The sequence below is a fragment of the Ambystoma mexicanum genome, chromosome 8 (assembly GCF_040938575.1).
Source record: "Ambystoma mexicanum isolate Mex_15411 chromosome 8, UKY_AmexF1_1, whole genome shotgun sequence".
Classification (NCBI taxonomy): Eukaryota; Metazoa; Chordata; class Amphibia; order Caudata; family Ambystomatidae; genus Ambystoma; species Ambystoma mexicanum.
The window spans coordinates 424,437,599-424,459,919 of NC_090929.1; the positions used below are offsets into that span (position 1 = coordinate 424,437,599).

At 46.8% G+C, this 22,321-nt stretch overlaps 1 protein-coding gene across 2 annotated transcripts in view; it reads left to right on the forward strand.

Moving 5' to 3' along the window:
* Positions 1 to 22,321, forward strand: part of EXOSC10 (exosome component 10) — a 1,010,963-nt gene that overhangs the window by 897,696 nt on the left and 90,946 nt on the right. For both annotated transcript variants that reach the window (XM_069609938.1, XM_069609939.1), the window contains 2 exons: positions 1,233 to 1,294; positions 2,171 to 2,247. In XM_069609938.1, the coding sequence (XP_069466039.1) occupies positions 1,233 to 1,294; positions 2,171 to 2,247 (139 nt within the window). The remainder of the gene's footprint in view (positions 1 to 1,232; positions 1,295 to 2,170; positions 2,248 to 22,321) is intronic.

Sequence of the window (22,321 nt, forward strand, 5' to 3'; positions counted from 1 at the left end):
CAAATAGCCTGGTTCCAGCATGCGCTCATCTGCAAATTCAAGCCTTTCATCCCTGCTACAGAGCAGTTGTCCAAGTAATGGTCCTTTTGCATCAGGACGGTGGCAACCGCCTTCTTGCAAGGTCCTGCATGCACCCTTGTCCTTTCTGAAAGCCGTTCAGCATGCTGCAGAGCACCCCATCGCAGCAGGACTATGAAAATTCAACCATATCACAAGCCCAGCCCCAAGGAGCTGCACTGGCTGCCCCCTCATGCACGTAACATCACCTACAGAACAGTTGCAACCAAAACACCAACAAACTCCTCATATGTGCAGGCCATCGCTCACCAGAAGCCACAACATCTCCATACTGGAAACCAAGTACTGCAAAAGGGAAAGAACACAGAAATTGGCCTTTTCCTGCCACACACTCTCTATGAAACCAGTTAACAGTGCAGATACGAGTAGTCCCGTTCATCCTGATCTTCTGGGAGGACCTGAAGACCCTGCTCTTCAAAGAACATCTTGCCAATCCACGATTGCTCCACTTATCCCTTTGTTCCCTCTTGAGTTCCTCTCCCCTGTACCTCCTACCCATCCCAGCTCTTCTGCTATTCCTGCACCGTACTTGTACCCCCTGGGTGCATCCCCTTTATACTGTGCTCCCAGCTAAGTGTGTGCTTTATAAATCCCATACATGCATGCATGCTGCTTCTGTCTTGGATGCATGAACATGCCTAGGCTCTAATTCTGCCTCTTAGTCCATGAATTTGTTTGTCTGTGTTGTGCCTGTTCTCTGACACTGCCAATGCTCTGATTCTGCCTATCCTATTCCCTGGTTATAGCAATTCAGTAACTCTGCCTGTCCTGGGCCCTGCCCGGAGTCTCCCTTTGGCAGTTGTTATGCCTACACTGCAGCTCTGCCTGTTCAGGCTGTGCATTGCTTTTCCACTGTGTGCATGTGCTTCACATCTGCTTCTGCAGGCTGTGTCTGTGCTTCAACATCCTATCCATGGCATTGTGGATGTCTACACAGCAACCCGGTCTCTTTGGCCTGCCAGTGCAGTACCTCTGCCAGTCATGGGGTCTATACATGCCTATTCTTAGACTGCCTTCCCTAGATGGTGTGTGTGCTTGTGCTGGGACTGCCTGTTCTGGGTCATAAGTGTGCTTGTGCTGGTCAACTGTCATTGATCATGGTTTTACTTACATTGACGGCCCCTGTCCAATATTTATTTCTCTCCCCCTCTTAGGTGGCAACACATCCAAGAAGCAGCCCCATTTTGATCCGAATTCCCAAGCTTCCACGGGCAAGGTAAGGAGGTGCACGCAGGGTGTTTCAAGAGTGGTATCCTCCTAATTCCAGATTTGCCCAGCATGCCAGACCTCTTCCTAATTCCACCCCACCTGAGACAAAAAAGGGATGCCTCCTGACCTGTGCTTATGTTGGCACCCTGGACACTCTGGGGAGGATAGCTGCGCATGTCCTGTGCTCGGCTCACCAGTACAATCCCTCTACAAGAGAATACCTGGGGCAGATAATGTCTCATGCTGATAGCATTTGAATTGTTGCTGGGGCTTGTCCTCTGATCGCATTACCAGATACTCCTCATACATTTTAGTCCACACCAACTAAGCTTCTAACTCTACTTAATAGATAAAAACGTATAAAGGTCAGTATTAGAATTGCAGTTAAAATATGCAACAGTAACCTCAGCTGCCATCAAGGGAACAGTTTTCATAAGAATAAAACGTTATTCCTTACTATTATAATTTCCTATCCACAGACCCTTTCCATCCCTCAGGTTTAAAGTGTTTAAGGCATTTTTCTTATGTGGGGGCTTTTCCATGTTATGCTAGTATGCGATATGTCACCTCTCCCAAATAAAGCATGTCTCAACTGAGCTTTAAGGTGCTCCATTATCTGCAAAAGTTTTTGATAAGGGATTGCCTCCAACAAACGATCGTTCGCAGAGATTGTCGGAGAGAGAGCTTGTTAAAAATATTGAAGAGACAACTATTGTTTAACCAATTATTCTTGTACAGGTAGCAGAAATGGATCCCCAACCCCACGCTTTGCCCCCCTATCCCCATCCCACCTCCAAACTGTCTTCCCCCCAATCATTTGAGTGAAAACCTCTCACCTCGAAGGAAACTAGTTATGTTTATACTTCTGCCTTTCTCTCCACAGAAATTTACGGGAGCTAAAAAACATAACCCATCAGCCGGAAACCGGAGTATGTCTTTTCCAACAGGAAAATCAGACAGGTAATGTCAGAGCGTTATTTTTACGAGGGTGGGATAGTTGGACAAGTAAGATCAGAGCTCTCGTTCTTCTGAAGGCAGTGAAGGTAAGCCCTGAAGGTAATTGTTCATCATCGAACATCACTTTCAAAGAGGGACTGGGCTTTTCCTAGAAAAATGAAATATATACAATAACTGCCTAATAGTTCTGTACTTTTTCTGCTTCTCTTTGGAGTTAAAATGTCAGATACTGTTTTGTGATAAGTTATTCTTGTTCAATCAAGGGTTACTTACCTGGCTCTTAGCTTAGGGACTCACTGACCAGATCGTTTTTAAAGCAAGAAAAGATAGCATGTATAGTTTAATATACACACACATGCTATTATGAAGATCATAGGAAATAGAGTGGGTTAGATTCCCGTTATCTGGAGGAAAGTTATTTCAGTTTCGAGCAATTCTATAGACTTGGCACTGGTGACTTGGTCTCTGTCGGGTGTCTGAAATATAACCCTGCCTCGGGAAGATGGGGGGGCTCGGGAGGGAGGGACTGTGGGCGGGGGGGCTTCATGCTGGGGTTGTCTTCCCAAAGGTTCAACCATTCTATCCCTGTGCTGAAGCAGCTTCATTGGCTAATTTCTTCCACCGGTTTCCAATTCAAACTTGCTTGTCAGATGCTTGGGGCTATTCATGCCAGTCCTCCCAGCGGTTTAGTTGACCAGCTTTTGATGTCCGGTGTGCCATGGAAATGGTCATGGTCTGCTCAGAATGGCAGTACCTATATTCAAAGCCTAGAATGATGTCCTGTGTGTATACTGGAGTGTCAATGTAGCAAGTAAGGATCACTTTTAAAATGAGCGTGCTTTCTAGAGACCAAGTCCTTCCTGAAAAAAAAAAAGAAGTAGCCGTAGGTAAAGTGCTTGTCAATTCAGGTAGGCAAGTTCACAAGAGACCAGGATGGGACCAGAATTGTGAATTGGGGTCCGTCTTTGGCAGTACTGAGTTTCTTCAGTGTGAATGTTACAGGAGTTTTCCTAAAGCCCTACTGGCAGTAAGACGTTGGTAAACTATTCCAGTGGTTTGTAGATCCCCAACTCTTATCAGTCTGTTTTAACTCAGGACCTTGGTAAAGTGGCAGATCAGTCGGGCTTATATTTAGATTGTGTACTTGCCTACAGCTCACATCTTCCTCTTGGTAGACAGGCACAGCAAAGAAGCATTTACACTTATACTTAAAAGTTATATAAAAGTATTATATTATATTTGCACCAAAATCACTTTAAATACTTTAGACGTTTAAACTAGAACACTTATGAATACACTTCAATACACTTCAAAGGGCACTTTAACTTTCGAGTTTGTTCGCGGTTCCATTTGTAGCAACGTTAGAAAGGGAAAAGACAATGAAAATTAGCAAGGCTGTTAGCAGCGTTGGTCTTGATTCTATTAAAGACACGGAGGCGAGCATTATGCTTAAACTCTTTAATGTCGCTCCTCAGAGCAGCTATTTTCACAACTTCACATCTTCAGTTTCAACAAAAACGATCTTTTTTTTTTTTCCAACAGTAAATAGAAAACAGAAAAACATTCCACAAAACTACCATGATCTGGGACTACCAATCCCCACAAGTCCCCAGTGTTCTTGTAGTTTTGACCTCAGTCTGAACACCAATCCTGGACCAGCACTGTCCATGCCTCACTTCCTCCCTGTACTCCTTCCTCTTTCTTTGCTGCTTCTCTAGCAGATAAGTCACCTTGTTTTTTGGCTCTTAGATTGTTTGGGTTAATGAAGGTTAGATACGTCAGTGTATGATGTCGGTTGTGATAGTATGACAGCGAGCACCGCAGGTATTCCGGCAAAGAGAATGTTAATGTTAATGTTAGTGTTAAAGGTCATTTGTACCGCGCACTATCACCACCGGAGTGGTCCCCTGGCGCTCTGGCGGCTCTGAAAGAGGGGGGGGATGGTGGGTTAGTGGGTGGAGGCTGGAAAAGTGCAAGATTGCAGTGATGTGCTGTTGGCAGCCTCAGCCCGGTGGTTCCGTCGGCTGGGCCTGGGGTGTATGCGGCCGGTAGTCGTCGTGTGCTGATGTGCGAGTCTATGTGTTTTTTTTGTTTTGTTGTTGCAGTGTAGTGAAGTTCGTGCGGTTTGCTGCGCTAGAGGTTTGTGGTTGTGTTTGGTTTGGAGTTTGAGAGGTGTATGCAGAGAAGGAAATTGTTAATGGTATTCGTTAGTCATCTCTATCCTGGACTGAACCGTGTAATCTTACCCGACGGGATGCTTGTACACCCTGAGCCTCAGGAGGTATGTGCCCGATTTTCCATTCGAGGCCGTTTGAGGATCTAGCTGCCCCCTCCGCCCGCTCCCTTAATAACCTTGCATGCTCCTCCCCCCCTCCACATGACTAGCGCCGCTGCTAGTGTCCATACACCCGGTTGTGTGGTGATTGGTGGTATATTGTCTGTTCCACAGCCTCGTGGGACCTAGTTGTGGCTGTAAGGGCGGTGGGGGATGGTAAGGGTTGGCTGGAGTAGTTGTATCCGTTTCTCTGTGTCTCGCGGGTGGACCCCTGTGTCCAGCGTCAGCCCTGTTGGTGCCCTGGGTACTTCTGTCGGTTCTAGCGGTTTGTCACTGTCCTTTTTTGATGATTCGTTTGTCTTATTGTTGTTTTGGTTTTATTCTCCGGTGTTGAAGAGGTAGGTTTTTAGTAATTTTCTGAATTTAAGGTGGTCTTTGGTGTTCCTTATTAATTTTGGGATGTTGTTCCAGGTTTTCGCGGCTAGGTGGTAGAAAGCGGTGCCTCCGAGTTTCTTCTTGATGTAAGGTTTTTGTTCCAGTCGGATTTCGTTGGTTGACCTGAGTGGTCTCGTTGGCTTGTAGATTGTTATTTTTTTTTGTAGGAATTCAGCTCCTTGTCCGCTGATTGCCCTGTGCGTTATGCACATTGTTTTGAAGATGATACGCTGTTTTACTGGGAGCCAGTGTAGTGTTTTTAGGGCCGGGGTGATGTGGTCTCTTCTGGATAGTTTGAGGAGTAGTCTGGCTGCAGTGTTTTGGATCCGTTGTAGCTTCTTCAGTAGGTATTCCGGTATACCGAGGTAGAGGCTGTTTGCATAGTCGATACTTGACATGATGAGGCCGACGATGGTGAGTGTTTTGTGTGTGAAGGAGAGGAAAGGTAGTATTTTTCTTGCCGTGTGGAGGAGGAAGAAGCATTTCTTGACTGTTGCGTTTATTTGCGGTTCTAAGGTTAGGGTGTTGTCCATCAGGACTCCCAGATTTTTTACTACCTTAGATGGTGATGGTATAGATCCCATTTCCGTTGGCCACGGGATGGCGGTTTCCTTCTCTTGGTCTTTGGATATGATCATGATTTCTGTTTTTCCTGGGTTGATTTTCAGGTTGTTGGCATTCATCCAGTTGAAGACTTCTTTTAGACAGTCGGTTAGGTTCGAATGATCGGCTTGGGTGTCTTCGATCTTGTAGATGATTTGAGTGTCGTCTGCATAGTTGTAGCATTTGATGTTGCGTTTCTTGAAGATTCTGATTACAGGGGTTTGGTAGATGTTGAAGTACAATGGAGATAGTGAGGATCCTTGTGGTACTCCACAGTCGTTGACTCGTGGGGTGGATTTGAAGGGTTTGATCCAGACGGTTTCAGTTCTGTCTGCTAGGAATGATTTAGTCCAGCGTAGCGCTGTGTCTGTTATGCCTATGTCTTCTAGTCTTTTGGTTAGGGTGTCATGGCTAACTGTGTCGAAGGCTGCTGAGAGATCGAGCAGGATAAGGGCAGATGTTGTGTTGGAGTCTGCGTTTGTTTTTAGGTCATCCCAGATGGATAGTAGTGCTGTTTCTGTACCTCTTGTGGGTCTGAAGCCGACTTGAGCTTGGTCTAGCAGGTGGTGTTCTTCAACGTATTCTTGGGTTAGTTTGTATACGTAGGTTTCGAGGAGTTTGGCTGGGTAGGGGATGTTGGAGATTGGTCTGTAGTTGGAGAGGTCATCTACGTCCCCGCTTGTGTTTTTCAGAAGTGGTTTGATGTAAGCCGATTTGAAGATCCTTGGTACTGTCCCTGTTGCCAGTGATAGATTTAGAAGGTTTCTGAAGTATTCTGCTGGTGTTCCTTGTCCGAGGATGGATTTGTAGATGTCCGGGGGGCAGGGATCCATCGGTGAGCCTGCTTTCTTGCTGTGTTTTATTAGCATTGCGAATGCCTCTGCTGATATTTGAGGGTAGTTATTGAGTTTGTGCTGCGGTTCTGATTTGGGTTCGTTTGGTTGTAAGTCGCTGCTGGTTGGTCTCTGTTGGATGGTTTGTCGGATGTCATTGATCTTCTTTTTGAAGTGGTCTGCAAGGTTGTTGCATAGTTTCTCCGAGGGGGTTGGGGTGTTGTCACAGCCTGGTGGGTTTCTCATTTCTTTAATGATACGGAACATGTTGTAACCATATTAGAGAGAGCCTGTGGAGATAGATATTGTCAGAAGTAGCGGTGTGCTGCAGCGTTTCGCATGTGGCGGTGCAGATCCGCCTTAGTGATAGCGTATTCTGAAAGCGGGGAGAGCACCGGCACCGCAAGTCATCTCTTGCATCAGGTGACCAGTGCTCCTCCGCGCGGTACCATGGGGGGACTCTCTGAGGCAGTAGGTCCTTTCCGGCTGCATACCAGCTTAGAGGAAAGGACTTACAGCTTTCCCCATCACGTGTGGAGTGAGTCGATCGCGCATGTGCCTTCCGCTTTTCAAAGCAAATTTTACACTGCGCTGAACAGAGCGTTTTTCTGTCTTCACGACCTCTAGGAAGGGGAATATAAAGCGCAGAGCCTCTCGCCGGCACTGCCCTTTGCTAGACATTGCCAATCCAGGCACAAGACAGCATAAAGCATTAAAAAAAGGGATTTTTGATATTAAAGAGCAACATAAGATCAAGAGGGTAAATCTTCCCCATAGTAAAATGGAGGGCGGAAGCACCACTCCAGAATACAGTGAAGAGGAGTGGGAAGGAGACTGGGACCTGTCTCTCAGTTTTAAGAGGGTCCTGGGGGACTCTCTAATGATATCTGTATCCCAAGGGGTGAGACCCATCCAAGAGTGCCTAGAAGCGCTAGAATACCTCATATCAATGAAAGTTCCTAAAAAGAGGGTGAGATTGCTCAGCCATGGAGAGGGAACATCACAAGGCCCTCATAAGAATCAAATGCCAGCGCAGAAGGGGGTGGACAAGACCCGGAAGAGCCCCCACTCTTCTACCCCAGGCCCCGGATCAGATGATGGGGGTCCAGAACAAGCCCTGTGAGGTAGCCTGTCCCTTCGACAAGCTGAAAGCAGCCTTTTTAGGGAAGACTACAGTGCCAAACCTCGTACTCCCTAAGTGTTAAATACAGGGGCAGCCGAAGAAGGCGGAGAACCCTAGCAAGAAGAAGAGGATGATGAGGTCGAAGAAGCCCTTCTAGAGGAGGAGAAGGTGGACAGTGATGACAAGGGACCACAGGGCCCTGAGGACATGGTGGAGACGATGACGGCAGCAGCAGCACCAAAGACGACGAGGGCACGGGGCCTAGTGTGCCCACCACGCCTGCTCAGCCTAGAGATGTATCCCTGGACATCCTTTTGACTTTACACACGCTGGTGTCTGAAATCCAGAAGAGGATGCTGCATGCCCTGGCCCCTGTGGCTCCGGATCAGCCTCAGAGTGAAAAGGGGAAGCACCATCTGACGCCCCGTGCTTCGACCTCCACACCCACGCCGGGTGCCCTTGCCCTGATGAACCCGGGAATCGCAATGACATCGTCACAGGGGCGGATCACCGCAAACGAGGGCGCCCCACCAGATGAGGTGGGGTTGTTACATGCCATGGTCGCCAAGGCTTCTGAACTTTTCCAGCTGACGACCGAAGAGACCAAGAAGGATGGCTTCCAATACCAGAGGCTTGAGGCCAAGAGGAAGACCATCATGGCAGTGCCCTTCCTGGAGGATGTGTGGGAGTAAAGCCTAGCCCTCCTGAAGAATCCTTTCACAGCCCCAGCCAAGCGGGATGAACTGGAAAAAAGTATTGGGTGCCGGAGTACACACCCAAGTGCCTTCGGTCGCAACCGGCGCCGGACAAAGTGGTGTCGGTGGCTGCGAGGAAGCTCATTTAACCCCTTGTCATCCTCAGTCCCTCCAGACAGCGAGGGGAAGAAGTTGGATGCCATGTGGAGGAAAGTCATTAGCTCCGACGACCATCAAGGCAGCCAACGCATTGGCGATCCTGGCCAGGTACGATCGGGGAACTGTGGTACAAGCTGGCCCCGATTCTACAGTTTCTACCCAATGAAAAGCGGGTGGGGGTGATCGCACTCCTCCAGTAAGGTGAAGTGGCATCAGACCATGCCATCACAGTCGTCCTGGACATCGCCGACACAGGTTTCTGGCAGATTGGCAACAGTGTCTGCCTCGGTCATCGAGGCTGGCTGAAGGCCACCAATTTCCACCAGGAGGTCCAGATGAGGGTACTGCACATGCCCTTTGACGGGAATAACCTCTTTGGGAAGGCCATTGACAAGTCCTTGCAGGCCATCAATACAGATACGGGTCGTGCCCTGGGTACTCTCCAACAAAACTGTTCTTCCTTTCGCGCCTACGGAGGAAAGTCGTGCCGAAAGGTTTCTGTGGGGGCTCTTTGTCGTACTGTCAGCCCTCCCTGTCCACGACCCAGGCCATTCGAAGGCTTTTGGTGGAGGTGTTCAACACTGTCATCGCCTGCAAAGCAGAACGCAGGTGCCGAAGCAGGACTGCACTGGGTCGGACGTCTGGCCCCCACCAATGCACCCAGGGCCCCCACCCATGCACCCGGGTGACTGAATTCATCAGCAAGAGGGAAAAGATCTCCGACAGATGGGTGCTGGATGCTCTCGTCCCTGGACATGCCTTGGAGTTCCAGCAAAAGTGTCCGCGGATCCATCCGGTGACCCGGCAGGAGCAGCACATCCCTCAGCTCCTGCACGAGGTACGGGTCATGCTGCAAAAGGGGGCGATAGAGCTATTTCCAAGATGACTGTGGGGCACCGTAGTCTGCTCCAAATAATTATTCTTCAAAAAGAAGACTGGGAGCTGGAGGCCCATCCTAGACCTGCAGCGTCTCAACAAGTTCCTCGAGTCCCAAAAATTCAGAATAGTCACGTTGCAGCACGTGCTCAGCCAACTGGAGGAAGGAGACTTCTTGACGTTGCTTGATCTGGAGGACGCCTACTTCCACGTCCGCATTCACATGAAGAATCGAAAGTTCTTAGGCTTCGTGGTGCAGGGAAGGCACTACCAGTTCAAGGCCCTCCCTTTCGGCCTAAAGTCAGCCCCCAGGGTGTTCATGAAGTGCCTGGTGCCAGTGGCGGCCCAGCTGCATCTACGAGGGATACACGTGTACCCATACCTCGACGACTGGCCCATCCGGGTCAATTCAAGAACAGTAGCCGCCGAACACACAGAGGCGACTGTCCAGCTGCTGACGGATCTGGGGTTCTCCATCAATCAGCCGAAGTCCTGCTTGACACCATCGCAGAACGCACTGTTCCTAGGAGCCAGGCTCAACACAGGCTCCTACCTAGCGTCGCCCTCGGAGGAGAGGAGAGGATAGCGGCTGTGCTGGGTAAGGTACAACGGCTGTTGTCACTGAAGACCGGCACGGTGTGGTCTATCAAGTCGCTACTTGGCATAATGTTGTTTTGCATCTACCTTATATGGGTATGCAGCTTGCGGATGCAACCTCTTCAGGAGTTCCTGGACGCTCGATAGATGCAAGTGTCTGGAAGCTACGTCGACAAGATCCCTCTCGACAAAGGCGGTAAGGTGGTGGGGCGTTCACTCCAACATTCCCCGGGGAATAGCGTTTCGAAACCCCCATACCAGGAAACTGTCACCAGAGACGCTTTCTTGGAGGGCTGGGGAGCCCACACCGGACTTCTGCACGCCAGAGGCCTGTGGTTGCCATAGGAGAAAGATCTTCACATCAATATCCTGGAGCTGCATGCCGTGTTCTGGGCCCTCGAGCCATTCCTTCCATCCCTGAAGGGCAAGGTGGTGAGGATCTTCACGGACAACACCACCCCAATGTTCTACATCAGGAAGCACAGGGGCACTCGATATGCAGCGCTCTCCAAAGAGGCACAGAACTTGTGGCTCTGGGCCATCAAACAGCTGTTCCTCATCCCCTTTAACCTGGCGGGAGTCAAACGCCATCGCTGACTCCCTCTGCAGGGAGTTGCGCTCCTGCCGCTAGTGGGAACTGTGGCAGGACCAGGTGGACTGCATCTTCATCAGGTGGGGCAGGACCCAGATCGATCTGTTTGCGACGGCAGTGAACTCCAAATGCCAGAAATTTTCCAGCAGGTTCCACCAGCCGAGGAGCATGGGGAACGTGTTCTCCTTCCTGTGGGAAGGCCTGTTTCTGTATGCGTTCCCCCGGATGCCTCTTGCTGCGAGTATCAGTCAACTCAGACAGTGCTGATACAGGATGATTCTAGACGCCCCGGCATGGCAGAGGCAGATTTGGTACCCGGACCATCTCACCCTGTCGGCGTCGCCTCCGGTCAAACTGCCACTGGTTGCAGATCTGCTCACCAGAGAACGAGGTGCAATCCTCCATCATGACCCAGGATCGCTGAACCTGGGGGCTTGGCTCCTGCAGCCCTAGAATTTGGAGGATACATGTTGCCGGCTGACTGCAGGGAGGTGCTTGCCAAGGCCAGAGCGTTGTCAACTCTTAAGTGCTAGGGTCACAAATGGAAGCGTTTCGCTACGTGCTACCGGTCGCAGAATATCACCCCTCTGAGGACCAAAGCCCAGCAGATTCTTCCATACTTGTTGTCCTTGGCCAAGGCAGGGCTGGCGCACGCCTCTACCAAGGTGCATCTGTCGGCTCTCTCCTGCTACACCAGGTTTCAGGAAGATCTTCTCTACCACCCTTTCATCAAGGCGTTCCTTAAAGGACTGTTTCAATCTTTCCCGCCGGTGAAGGCTCCTGCCCCTGCGTGGGAACTCAACGTAGTGCTGACGAGGCTCATGGGAGCCCCCTTCGAGCCTATGCACCAAGCCCCTTTCAAGTTCCTTTCGTGGAAAATGGCTTTCCTTGTGGCCATCACCTCTGCCAGGAGGGTGGGTGAGATCCAGGCCCTATCCTGACTTTCCACAAATCGAGGGTTGTGCTACGGATGCACCCCTCCCTCATGTCAAGAGTTCCTTTCGGAATTCCACCTCAGTGAGCCTTCAGTGTTACCTGTGTTTTTTCCGAAGCCTTCCTCACCGGCTGAAAGGGCCTAGCACTCGCTTGACGTTGCTCATGCTCTGAAGTTCTACGTGGCACGCTGTTGTGAACTTCGGTCCCGTGAACCACGAGAAGGCCTTGCCCAAGGCTTCCATCTCCATGTGGCTCTCTGGCTGTATCATAAACTGTCATTGTTTGGCCAACCGATCGCTGCCCGGCTGCCCGAGAGCCCACTCCACCAGAGCGATCGCTAATGGCGTTCCTGTCTGGTGTGCCCCTGCTTGACATCTGCAGGGCTGCTACGTGGAGGTCTATGCACACCTTCACGAGGTTCTACTGCGTCGACGGGGATTCCAGAAAGGAGTGCAGGTTCTGCCAAGCAGTGCTACGCAACCTGTTTGTTTGAGGTGAGTCTGTTCCAGAGGTAAGAGTTGATTGCTTCTGTTGAGCCTTGCCACCTCCCGTGGTTGTTAAATGTGGTACTGCTATGTATTCTTTATTCATGCATGCATCTATGCCAGACCCCATGCTGGAGAAGGAACAAGTTACTTACCTGTAACTATTGTTGTGCAGCATGGGTCTGGCATGGATTCACATGCAAACCCTCCCTCCTGCCCCTCTGCGGCTCTTCTTGGTCATGCTGCCACTTTTCGTGCTTACCAAATCTGAAGATGGCTGCCATAGGAGGGGCATACGGAGAGGGCAGTCATTGGCTGGGGGCAGTATGACCCATAGCTCAGTGATTGGTTTAGAGGAGAAATACAGTTTGTAAGTGAAAGTGAATCTTTTTTCTTTTACCGAGGATTCCTGGCCTGACGGGGAATATTCATGAGCATATGATGTGGCATTTATAACGCGTCTGTACACCAGTGTTTCTAGGCGCGAATGTGACGACTCCTACCTGAAGGCTGGTTAGAAGATCTGAAAAAAGAGCCATCCCTCGAGGTGCTGTGACTTTTCTGGGCTGCAAACCGACAATACCATGGGACCTCGAGCCAGTGTGCGGTGCATGGTCTTCCATAGTCTGATTTCATCTGAAACTTTGGTAGACTCATGCTGGACCTCCAGAGACACAATTTGAATCTTTGAAGTCCCCTCAGCAGAGAGCAGGACCAGATTAGTGAAGAGAATCCGATCGGCGGTATTCGTTGTTAATTGGGTACCTGCAAAAGGGTGCCAAATCCACAGAACCGCCAGAAGCTAAGAAAGAATACTTGGTTGCCAGCATCCCCCCCTTGATTGCTGCTGCCAGTTTCCCTTCAGTGTTCATTTATTCAGTCTCCAGACCAAGGACCAGGTCCTGTGCTGCTGCATCCTGAAGGCATCCACCCGGAAACTCTTTTCTGCTGAGGTTCTGTGTTGGCTTGGGTAATGCTTACCTTAAGTCTTTTGTGAAGCTTGTGAGGTTGAGTAGGGGACTCGTGTGGTTGGGAGTTTGCCCATACCATTCGCCCAACCCTACTGTGAAGTCCCTAACCACTTTTCGTATACTTGTCTGAAAAGATATCCTCTGGAACTCGCTTCTGAAACTCAAACCTATCCTGGCCTGCCTGCAGCTGGCACCTAGACCACTTGGCTCCCTCTTCTGCCACTGAGAAAACTCATGCTCTAGAAATAGGGAAGGATTTTGATGACTTTTGTCTTGAAATCTGTAACAAGTGTTGAAAGTACTTGCTTGTAAATTAGTTTTTTTGTAACTTTGGTTCTGTAATAGAATAAGTTTAACAAAGTTTCTAAAAGTGAAGTTAACTTTAAGTTGCATTTCCTTTAGAAAGTATAGAAGTTATTTTCCTAGCTTTGAAATGTGTTTCACTCTTCTAAAAAGTATTAGTTGATAGTGTTTTATCATTTCTAAAGTGAATGAGTATAAAAGCCTTCCAATAGGATTTACCTACCTTGATTAGCTGTGTGATCTTCTAAATGTGTGTTGTTGGGTTATGCTTTCCCTGATCTGCCTAGGTGCATTTCAAAAACGGTCTTTGAACCAATTTGTGTTTATTAGGACAGTTTCTTTAAAGTCCAACTACTAAGGGCTTCATAAAACCATACATCTGAGGCAGTACATAAGCTCCACTCTTAGTATGAGGTTGTACCACCTGAGAATGTGGGTAACATGGACAGAGCAGCCAGGCTTATCTTGGGAGGGAAAGGGCTGTAGGTTGGTACAAAGAAATTGTAGCATACATATTAATGTATTTAATGTGTTATAGTTTTAAGAAATAAAACTTTACACATAAACAATTATCATCCATATACCAAAAATCAGATTCATACAAATAAACATCACTTTAACAAATAGCATGATAATATCAAATATATAACAGTATAATAGAATTTAAAATATACAAAGATAAAGATAAAAATCATCATTTCATGTATTCCTCTATTCCAGTATTCCCCTGAGCCTCCTTAAGAAATAGCTCACCACTTTCCAAACTCTGAAAAGAGCCAGAAACGTTCCCCTATTTTGAGAGTTTATGCAGGTCTTCCAAAATGTTGAGCTTTCTATTGAATCTTGATGGTGAACTAGTTTATCCAGATATTTTAGATGTACTCTCCTCCGCTTAGTAAAGCTAGTAAGGACATGTCTGATAGTCTCTTGTTGGGTACTCATTCCACATATCCGACCAGTCCTTTCGCATAGTGGGATGGCCAAGGCAGGGCCTACCACACTCCATACTGGTAGCCTGTTGATTCGCAGGAGCAATATAAATCTCCTCAATTCCTTAGATGGGCACAGTGCAAGATAGGTTTGCGTCTTTTTATAAGTCTACAATGTATCTATTACAAAGGTGTAGCTTTTCATATGCAGCGTACATATGGTCAAAGGATACCCTGAAACACTATGTATTGTAAAAAATAAAGGGTTTATTTAAAAACAAGTAGACCAAGATGATTCTTGGGTATGTAAGTACTATAACATCATATAAATGCAATCATAAAAACCAACTCATTACCTATGGTATGCAAACCAAGGTATAACCTTATTTAGAGGAGCAAGAAGCAAGTCAAGGTGAGTCAAACCTAAGGTTATACATTCGGGATAGTAATATACTATTCTTGGGGATTAAGACCAGGTTAGATATACTTTTAGAATACAATCAGTATTTCAAGGGTAGTTGACCCTGTTAGTCATGCAGTGACATGGTTATGAAATAACATAATAAAGCAACCCAGTTAAAAGTATACACCTCACAACATTACGTTTTAGAAAACAGTTCAGAGCTAGTAAAACATCTCGTATACCTACTGCCTGGTCCTCAAGCGACTCAATGACTAGTATGAATACAGTAACTATTGTAGAATGCACTAAGAAAACCAGGGAAAGCAAAACCATATTACACTTCAAGAAGAACACAATGTTATTCAAGGCAAGTAATTGACCCTATGACTAGTTTGGAAATGCTCTAAGCAGTTTCAGGGGAGGCTCAACCCATTGTTACCTTGAATAGCTGCTACTCTTCTAAACTTGTAAGTAACCATATACTTTTAAGAGGGGCTACAAGCCACTAATATGACAAGTAATAACTTCTAGACTGTTTTTTAGGTGTGTAAAAAGCAGATCAGGGGAAGCAAAATCCAATTACTCTTTAAGAACACCAGATTATTCAATGTAGGTAAATAGTACCAACACTTTTTAGAAGCGGGGAAACTCCATTCAAACTTGCACTTTTTAAAGGGGAAGAATGCAACTCAAATGTAAGCATAAACGTAATGATACTTTGTAACTTCTTCTTTCCGTGAGACAGTTACCACACTAACTTACACTGGTTATACTTTCAAGGCTGAATCATTTTCTTATACAGTCCTTCCCTAGTCTATTGCATAAGTTCTCTGAGACCGAAGAGGGACCCTAGTGGTCTAGATGCCAGCTGTAGGCAGGTTGAGATAGGGTTCAGTTGCAGGAAAGTCAAAGTTCCAGAGGATATCTTCTAACAAGTAAGTATCCACTTTTAAAATTAGTTAACTGTTCAGGGACTTCTAAGAAGGCTCCCTATATGTGTTCCATCCTTGGGCCTGGGCAAGTCGTATGGTCAAACTCCCAACCACACTAATCACCCACTCAGCCTTGCAGGATTCACACAAGACTTTAGAGAAAAGAAGAGCTTCTGAATGGATGCCTTCAAGATGCAGCAACACAGGACCCAGACCCTGGGTTCTTGGTCTGGATAAGAAAGAACTGGACACTGGATGGGAACTTGCAGCAGCAGTCGTTGGGAGCCTTCCAGCAAAGGTTTCTTCAAGGTTTCTCGCAGCTGTGTGGATTTTGCGCTTTTTTACAGCAGCCAGAAGGAGCATCGCCGGCCAGATTCTCTTCACTCTCTCGGTCCTGCACTCTGGTGAGGGGACTTTAGTGATTCAAATCATGTCGCTGGAGGTCCAGGAGTTGTCCGCCATAGTTTCAGATGGATTGGGACATCCATGCACCGCACGATGGCTCGAGGTCCCAGGGTATTGGTCGTTTGCAGCCCATCAAGGCTGCAGACCCACGTGGGATGGCTCAAAATGCAAGTCTTCTTGAGACTAATGGATCTCACCAGCCTCTGGGTAGGAGTAGTCTCATTTGGACCCTGAGGTCTATTGGAAGTAAGGGTTACAGCATGCTCCGATTACACAGCAGGCTCTCCGGTCGGTGGAAATCACTACAGCTGTCTTCTTCCTCTTTGGTTTCAGCTCCAGTTGTCGACTTGTCAGCAGCTTTCAGGTTTGGAGTATTTTTCAGGAACTACAGCACAACTTCTGCAAGTTCTCCCTGCAGTTTACAGAAAGGAGCGGTCTTGCTGTCCAATCAGGACTGCCAGCCCCCCACTCGGAGTTGGGTTCTTTCAGGCAAGGTGAAAGACAAAGGGCTGCAGAGTTTTGGATACCTCCTTCGCTTCCTGCCTTCTCAGACACTCTCGGACCCTGGGCGGGGGAATACAAAGGATTCCTGCCGAAGACCAAAACTTCCGCTGAAGTCATTCCGACCTAGAATGGCAAGAATACATAAATATGGCAAAAAAGAAGGAACCCACCCTTCTAGCAGAAAGGTACCATTCTAGTAGAATGGTGCATTACTGAGGCTGATTTAACAACCTGCATGTAAGGAGACAAAAAGTCACTAAGGTAAAACAACTGCCACCAGCCAATCAAACTTGCATTTGTAACAAAAATGCTACAGGTAAGTAAGAAAGGGGATACATTATATCCCACAGCACTCCACGTAAGGTGGGGTTTTACTATATAAAATGTAAAGGCGATGAAAATCCCTCTTTACCCCATGGGAACAGTAGTTCACCCAGGTACATTAAAGAGAAATTAACAGGGGGGGCCAAAGGGGCAACCCAGCCAAAGCCCAAAAGTAATGGGAAACCAGAACTCCAACCATCCACTAAGAAGCGACATACAAAGTTCCCCCATACAAAGACTAAAAGGCTAGGTGTTGGTGGGGGGGACAAAAGAAATAATGCCCAAGTCCAAGCAAAAAGTTCTGGGGTTGACGCAGGTCAGGAAGATTTATCATAAATAAGAAAATCTTACCTAACTGAGTTGCTTTTAGTCCCCTCTTAAAAGTATACGTTCTTACTTTCCTGTGAATTGATGGATGCCATTCTTAAAAGTATAATAGGTTACTTACTCACCTTGAAATACATTGTGGCTTTCTAAAAGTGTATAATTGGGTTATGCTTTCCCTGAACTGCTTTAGGGCATTTCTAAAATAGCCATAAAGTTCCTACTTACCTTAGACCTGTAGATTACACTTCTGAAAAGTAGGATGTGTTAAATTGTCTAATCCTGTAATAAGATATAGGGCCTCATTACGTCACTGGCGGTACCGCTGCCTGTAAGAAAGGCACGGCTGCCGCTGGTTGTTTTTTTTTTTTCTGGCGCCCAGCAGTGGGCAATTACCGGGTCATTACGGCCTTGCCGGACCCGCTATTTGCCCTTTCCTGGCTGCTGGAAAATATTCTTCCCCATTCCCATTTGAGCCCAATAAGGGCTCAAATGGGAATGGGGAAGCCAGATGCACGGCACCGTTATAAACGGTGCCGGTGCATCGGACATGCTCTGCTCGCGGGTGCCGGTACGGCCGCCAGGTCAGACCTGATGGCCGCAATGGCACCCGCGAGCAGAACTTGTAGTTTGCCGGTCCGAGAACTACAGTACTGGCATGCTTACCGGTGCCGTAGTTCCCAGACCGGCAACCTCTAATGAAGTCCATATTGTTGTACGTTTATATACCAATAGGTTATACTGACCTTGAATAGCTGTTTCTCTTCTGAAACTGTCAATGGGTTTTGCTTTCCCTGAATTGCTTAGTACACTTCTAAAATGGTTCACTAAATCAATACTTGTCTTTGAGTTGCTTCTAACCCCTCCAGAAAGTATGAGTTACTTTAAAGAACAGTTTAGAGCTAGTAAAGTAATACTGGTAGTGTAAGTGTATCCATTCATGATAGAAGACAGTTGCAGGAGATCCTTGTAACAGTGCTGGTCTAATTAAGTGATTCTGTAACTGAATAACACTAGGTTATGACCAATGGGTGTCTACTGCCCTTGACTTACTGATTGTAATCTAAAAGTAACTAACCTGGTTTTGTTCCCCAAGAACAGTTTATTGCCTTTCAGAATGTATAACTTTAGGTTTGACTCCCCTTCAACTGCTGAATACTATTCTTAACAGGGTTATACCTTGGTTTCTATACCATAGTTGTTGAGTTGGTTTTCATAATTAACTGATGTGAATAGTGCTTATTTCCCCAAGATTTATCTTGGCCTAATTTATTTAAAATAAACCATTATTTGTGCAATACTTAGTGTATCTGTGTTTATTTGAACCATATTTATTCTACAATCTCCTTGTCCTGACCTACATCCCTCTCTCCCCCCCTAAGATGTTTCTGGCTGCTCTGTCTATGCTACCAAACGGTCTCAGATGGCACCGCTTTATACTAAAGTGGAGTTTTGTACTGTCTGAGATATGGTTTTATGAAGCCCTTAGTTGCACTTTAGAAATAGTGTCCTAACATGGTTGCCTCTGGGGAGGCAAAGCTTCACCATCAGATTCGCAGAGGAGTCGGTTTGCTGGTGCAGTGTTTTGGTCCTTCCTTGAGCAGCAGGCCCTTCAGAGTGCAGATCCGTAGATCCAGCTTTAGCTAAAATGAGTGAGCAATGCTTTTCGTTTTTAATTTCATCTGCCTTTGGGAACCAGTAAGTGAACATTGCACCCACCCACTCACTCAAGTATAATATATTCATACAGACAGTTGCCCAGCCAATGGCAGACCATCACGCCAAGGTTATCCAGGTATTCCAGAGAGGTCTCTCGGGCAAAGGAATGAATCTGCACTATCCCAGATTATCTGACATGCCTTGACATGCATTCGGAATGTGTTTCAGACGGACTACTGTGCCAAATCCTGTAATTTGACCACCCTGCCCATTTTTCAAGCCAAATAAATACACATCCTCCATTTTAATGAGTGGAAGCTTTCAAATGGGTCAAAAGGTTCCCAGCCAGTTAAAATGGAGTCCACAGAGTGGTGCTATCTTACACAGATGAAGAAGCAACCACAAGCCTAGCTCATGACTAACAGAGAGGGGTACCGTCTCTGGGGCACCGAAAAATATATCTTTGTGGTGGCCCCATCTTAGGTGTCCCAAGGTATCCGAGCCACTGTCTGGTATGAGATTAAGCCTGGTTGGGAGAAAGAGCAAAAAAACAAGGAATCTGCCAAAAAGAGGGGACCTGCCAAGTTAGGCAAATAACTCAAAACATGGAATTCTACTCAAAACATAGAAACAGATCGACAGTGTTAAAGAGAATTCTCAGAAAAGTGCTAATTGCCTTCTACCTTAGGGACCCCAAGCTCTTTTGTTGGACTTCAGGACTTTTAATTTTTATCCTGGAGAGAGCGAGACCTTTTTCCCCACTCTCTCATTTATTTTTCTTTGATTTGAACACTGTTTCTTTGGGTTTTGGAGTCTGACAAACTCCATAGGCATCATCTGTTTACATTGTGACACAGTAAAAATCATGAAAAAAGGGGAAGTGTCGCTGTGCCGAGGGTTAAGAGCTGAAACGGTGATCATTTGATTCCTGGGTCTCCCCTAGGTAGCTCAATGTTTAAGCAGTGAATGCTACAGTCAATTATTTTGAGAAAATAAATCCTCTTGACACAATATGTAAGATACAAAAGGGAGGGAATTTTCACATAACAAATGTTTTTTTAATATATATAATATAATGTATGTAAAGCATTCAACAAGTGATAAATCAACAAGGAAATAACAGTGAAAAAACAACAATAAAAACATATAAGTCTCCAAACATATAAAACAAATTGGTGCGGTGTGACACACACCTAAACTTAGTCTGTTATTTCATCACAGAAAAAGATTCATTTAAGTCAAAACGGTGGTGTTCAAAGAGCGACAGATCTGCAGAAAAGAAGTAAAAGAGTGATAGGCTGAAAAAGTATAACCGGAAATGCGGTTGATGTTGGCAGCAAAGTGGTAGGACCTGGGTACGTCTGTCTGTCCTGCCAAGGTCTCGGGGAGAATTCCAAGACAAACAACCTTTCGTTATGCTGCTCTAGTCAAGGAGTGTGCCCTTGATGTTCCCAGTATAAAGGTGTGGAAGGGTAAAAACAAGACAGAAAAATCCTGATATTGTTCAGGTATATCGTCTGTTTCCAAGGTTTTGCCAACGCAGTGGGGGAATCTATTCCAATGAATTCAAAAGGATGTGTGGGTGGGTGAGATGATCCCACCACTCCCCTCACGTTCTTGCGTTTCGGCGGAGGCCGGTCCCTTAAAGGCTGAGGACCAGTTTTAATGTTCCGCCTTCTTCAGGGCTGGTGAGTTCTGCAAGGAAAATTAAGTAAAAGAGGAATTCAGTGTACGGAAGAGAGAGAAGACTGTATGCAAGTGGGGTGTAAGGTCCCTACCGTTGGTATCCTAGTAGATAAGTCAGGGTTAAAAATAAATAAAGTGTAGTAGTAAAAATTGTGCTTCAAATAAATAGAAAGCGGGGGGAATCTACACAGTCAAGAATAGAGATAAGTAAACTAATAATAACATCATGTAACGCTTTCTCCTGTGTCTGCCTAATGAACAGGGAAGTGATGGAAAAGAAGTGAACTAATTCTAATCCAGCATGCTCCCCAAGGGTGGTGCCCCACCGACCGAGTGCTCCCCGCCTGTCGCAGACATATAATGATTTATAATAGGTACCTGGGAATCTGTTGTAGGAACAGATCCCATTCGCACGGGGGTGCCGAGGATCTCCCGTGGGGAAACGGGAACAGCACTGCTGTGTGGTTCCAAAAACCAGCTGCAGTCTGGGAGACCGTCAGCTGGAGAGGACCTGGAAGAGGGAGGGATCGTAAATAGAAGGCAGGCGGAGGAAGGAAAGGAGCCAGGGGCCGGCATAGGAAAATGATTGCTAAATAAAGTGGAGGTGGCGGCTCACCTGAAAAGTCTGTGCTACGAATGCGCAGACAGAGTGTACAAATGCCTCTGTGTAGTGCATGACGAAGCTTGTCTGCGACGGAAGACGCCGAGTTGCAATATTAAGGCTCGTAGAAGGCGGGAGTGGGAGACGTGTCAGACAGCGATTGGCTGTCGGTGCCACACCCGCTGCGTTGGCAGAACTCAGCCTATGAGTCTGCGTGGTGCTTCATGGTGCAAGCCAGGAGCGTGGCTTGGTTGCCAGGGAACCCCTGGAATGTGCACGTAGGCACGGGGGAGTGGCCTCAGTCGACGTGCAGCATACACAGAGAGCCGGCTTGCAGAGCAGAATGCGGTTGATGACGGGGAATGCCCAGATCCCGCGCTAGCGGTAAAGGTGGGCAGGACCCTGAAGAATCAAGGGTGAGGATATGGGAGGGAAGGGAGGGTCATAGCTACTGAGGGGCGTACTTGTCCAGGGAGTATGACCCTCGTGGGGGTATCAATGATCCTACGAAGTAGCTGTGGACTACTGTAGTCCCCCACCAGAAGGGAACGGGATGCGGTGTGCGTGTGGGAGGGAAAGATGTCCAATCATGACGGGACATAGATGGTGAGCAGTAAATCAGACGCCCACCGGGTGTCGCAATGGGAGGACCCAATGGGGACACCGAAGTGTCAACTGGTCCTCAACAGCCAGGACCTTAGCGACCCCAAGCTCTTTTGTTGGACTTTAGGACTTTTAATTTTTATCCTGGAGAGAGCAAGACCTTTTTCCCCACTCATTTATTTTTCTTTGATTTGAACACTGTTTCTTTGGGTTTTGGAGTCTGACAAACTCCATAGGCATCATCTGTTTACATTGTGACACAGAGCACCTTCAGGGGAGTGACACAGGGTAAGTCTTTCCGATTTCCAAAAGTTTAAATACCTTCTGTTGGTTAAACTACTGTTTCCAAGAGCAGTAAAGTGAAATTGACTTTACATACCTTTTGTAACTTTGTAGACCCAGCACACCCTAGCTTACGTTGAGTGCTGGAGGGGCTACTTAGTAGGCCCTTTCTCATGTAACATTTTTATGTTACCCTTTTTTTATTTGATTTTTTTTTATAAAAATGTGCATTTATGGTCCATCAAAGAACCTTTACAAACATTAAAAACAATCAATGAAAATAGTTGGAATTACTCAAGTTGTTACACGAACGATCACATATGAGTATTTTTCATAAAACATTTCACAGTTAAACAGAAAATCATGATTTGGATTTCAGCATCAGTCACTGCATTAAGCTGGACCAATACATTTTCTAGGTGAAATAAAATGTTTGCCAGTGCTATAATAAGTTTAGTGCTATCACCTCTCATTGCTCTAAACCAAAAAGAGATGCATGCTATTTCTGAAGACACAGGGCAGAATTCGCCCAAGCTGCGTTG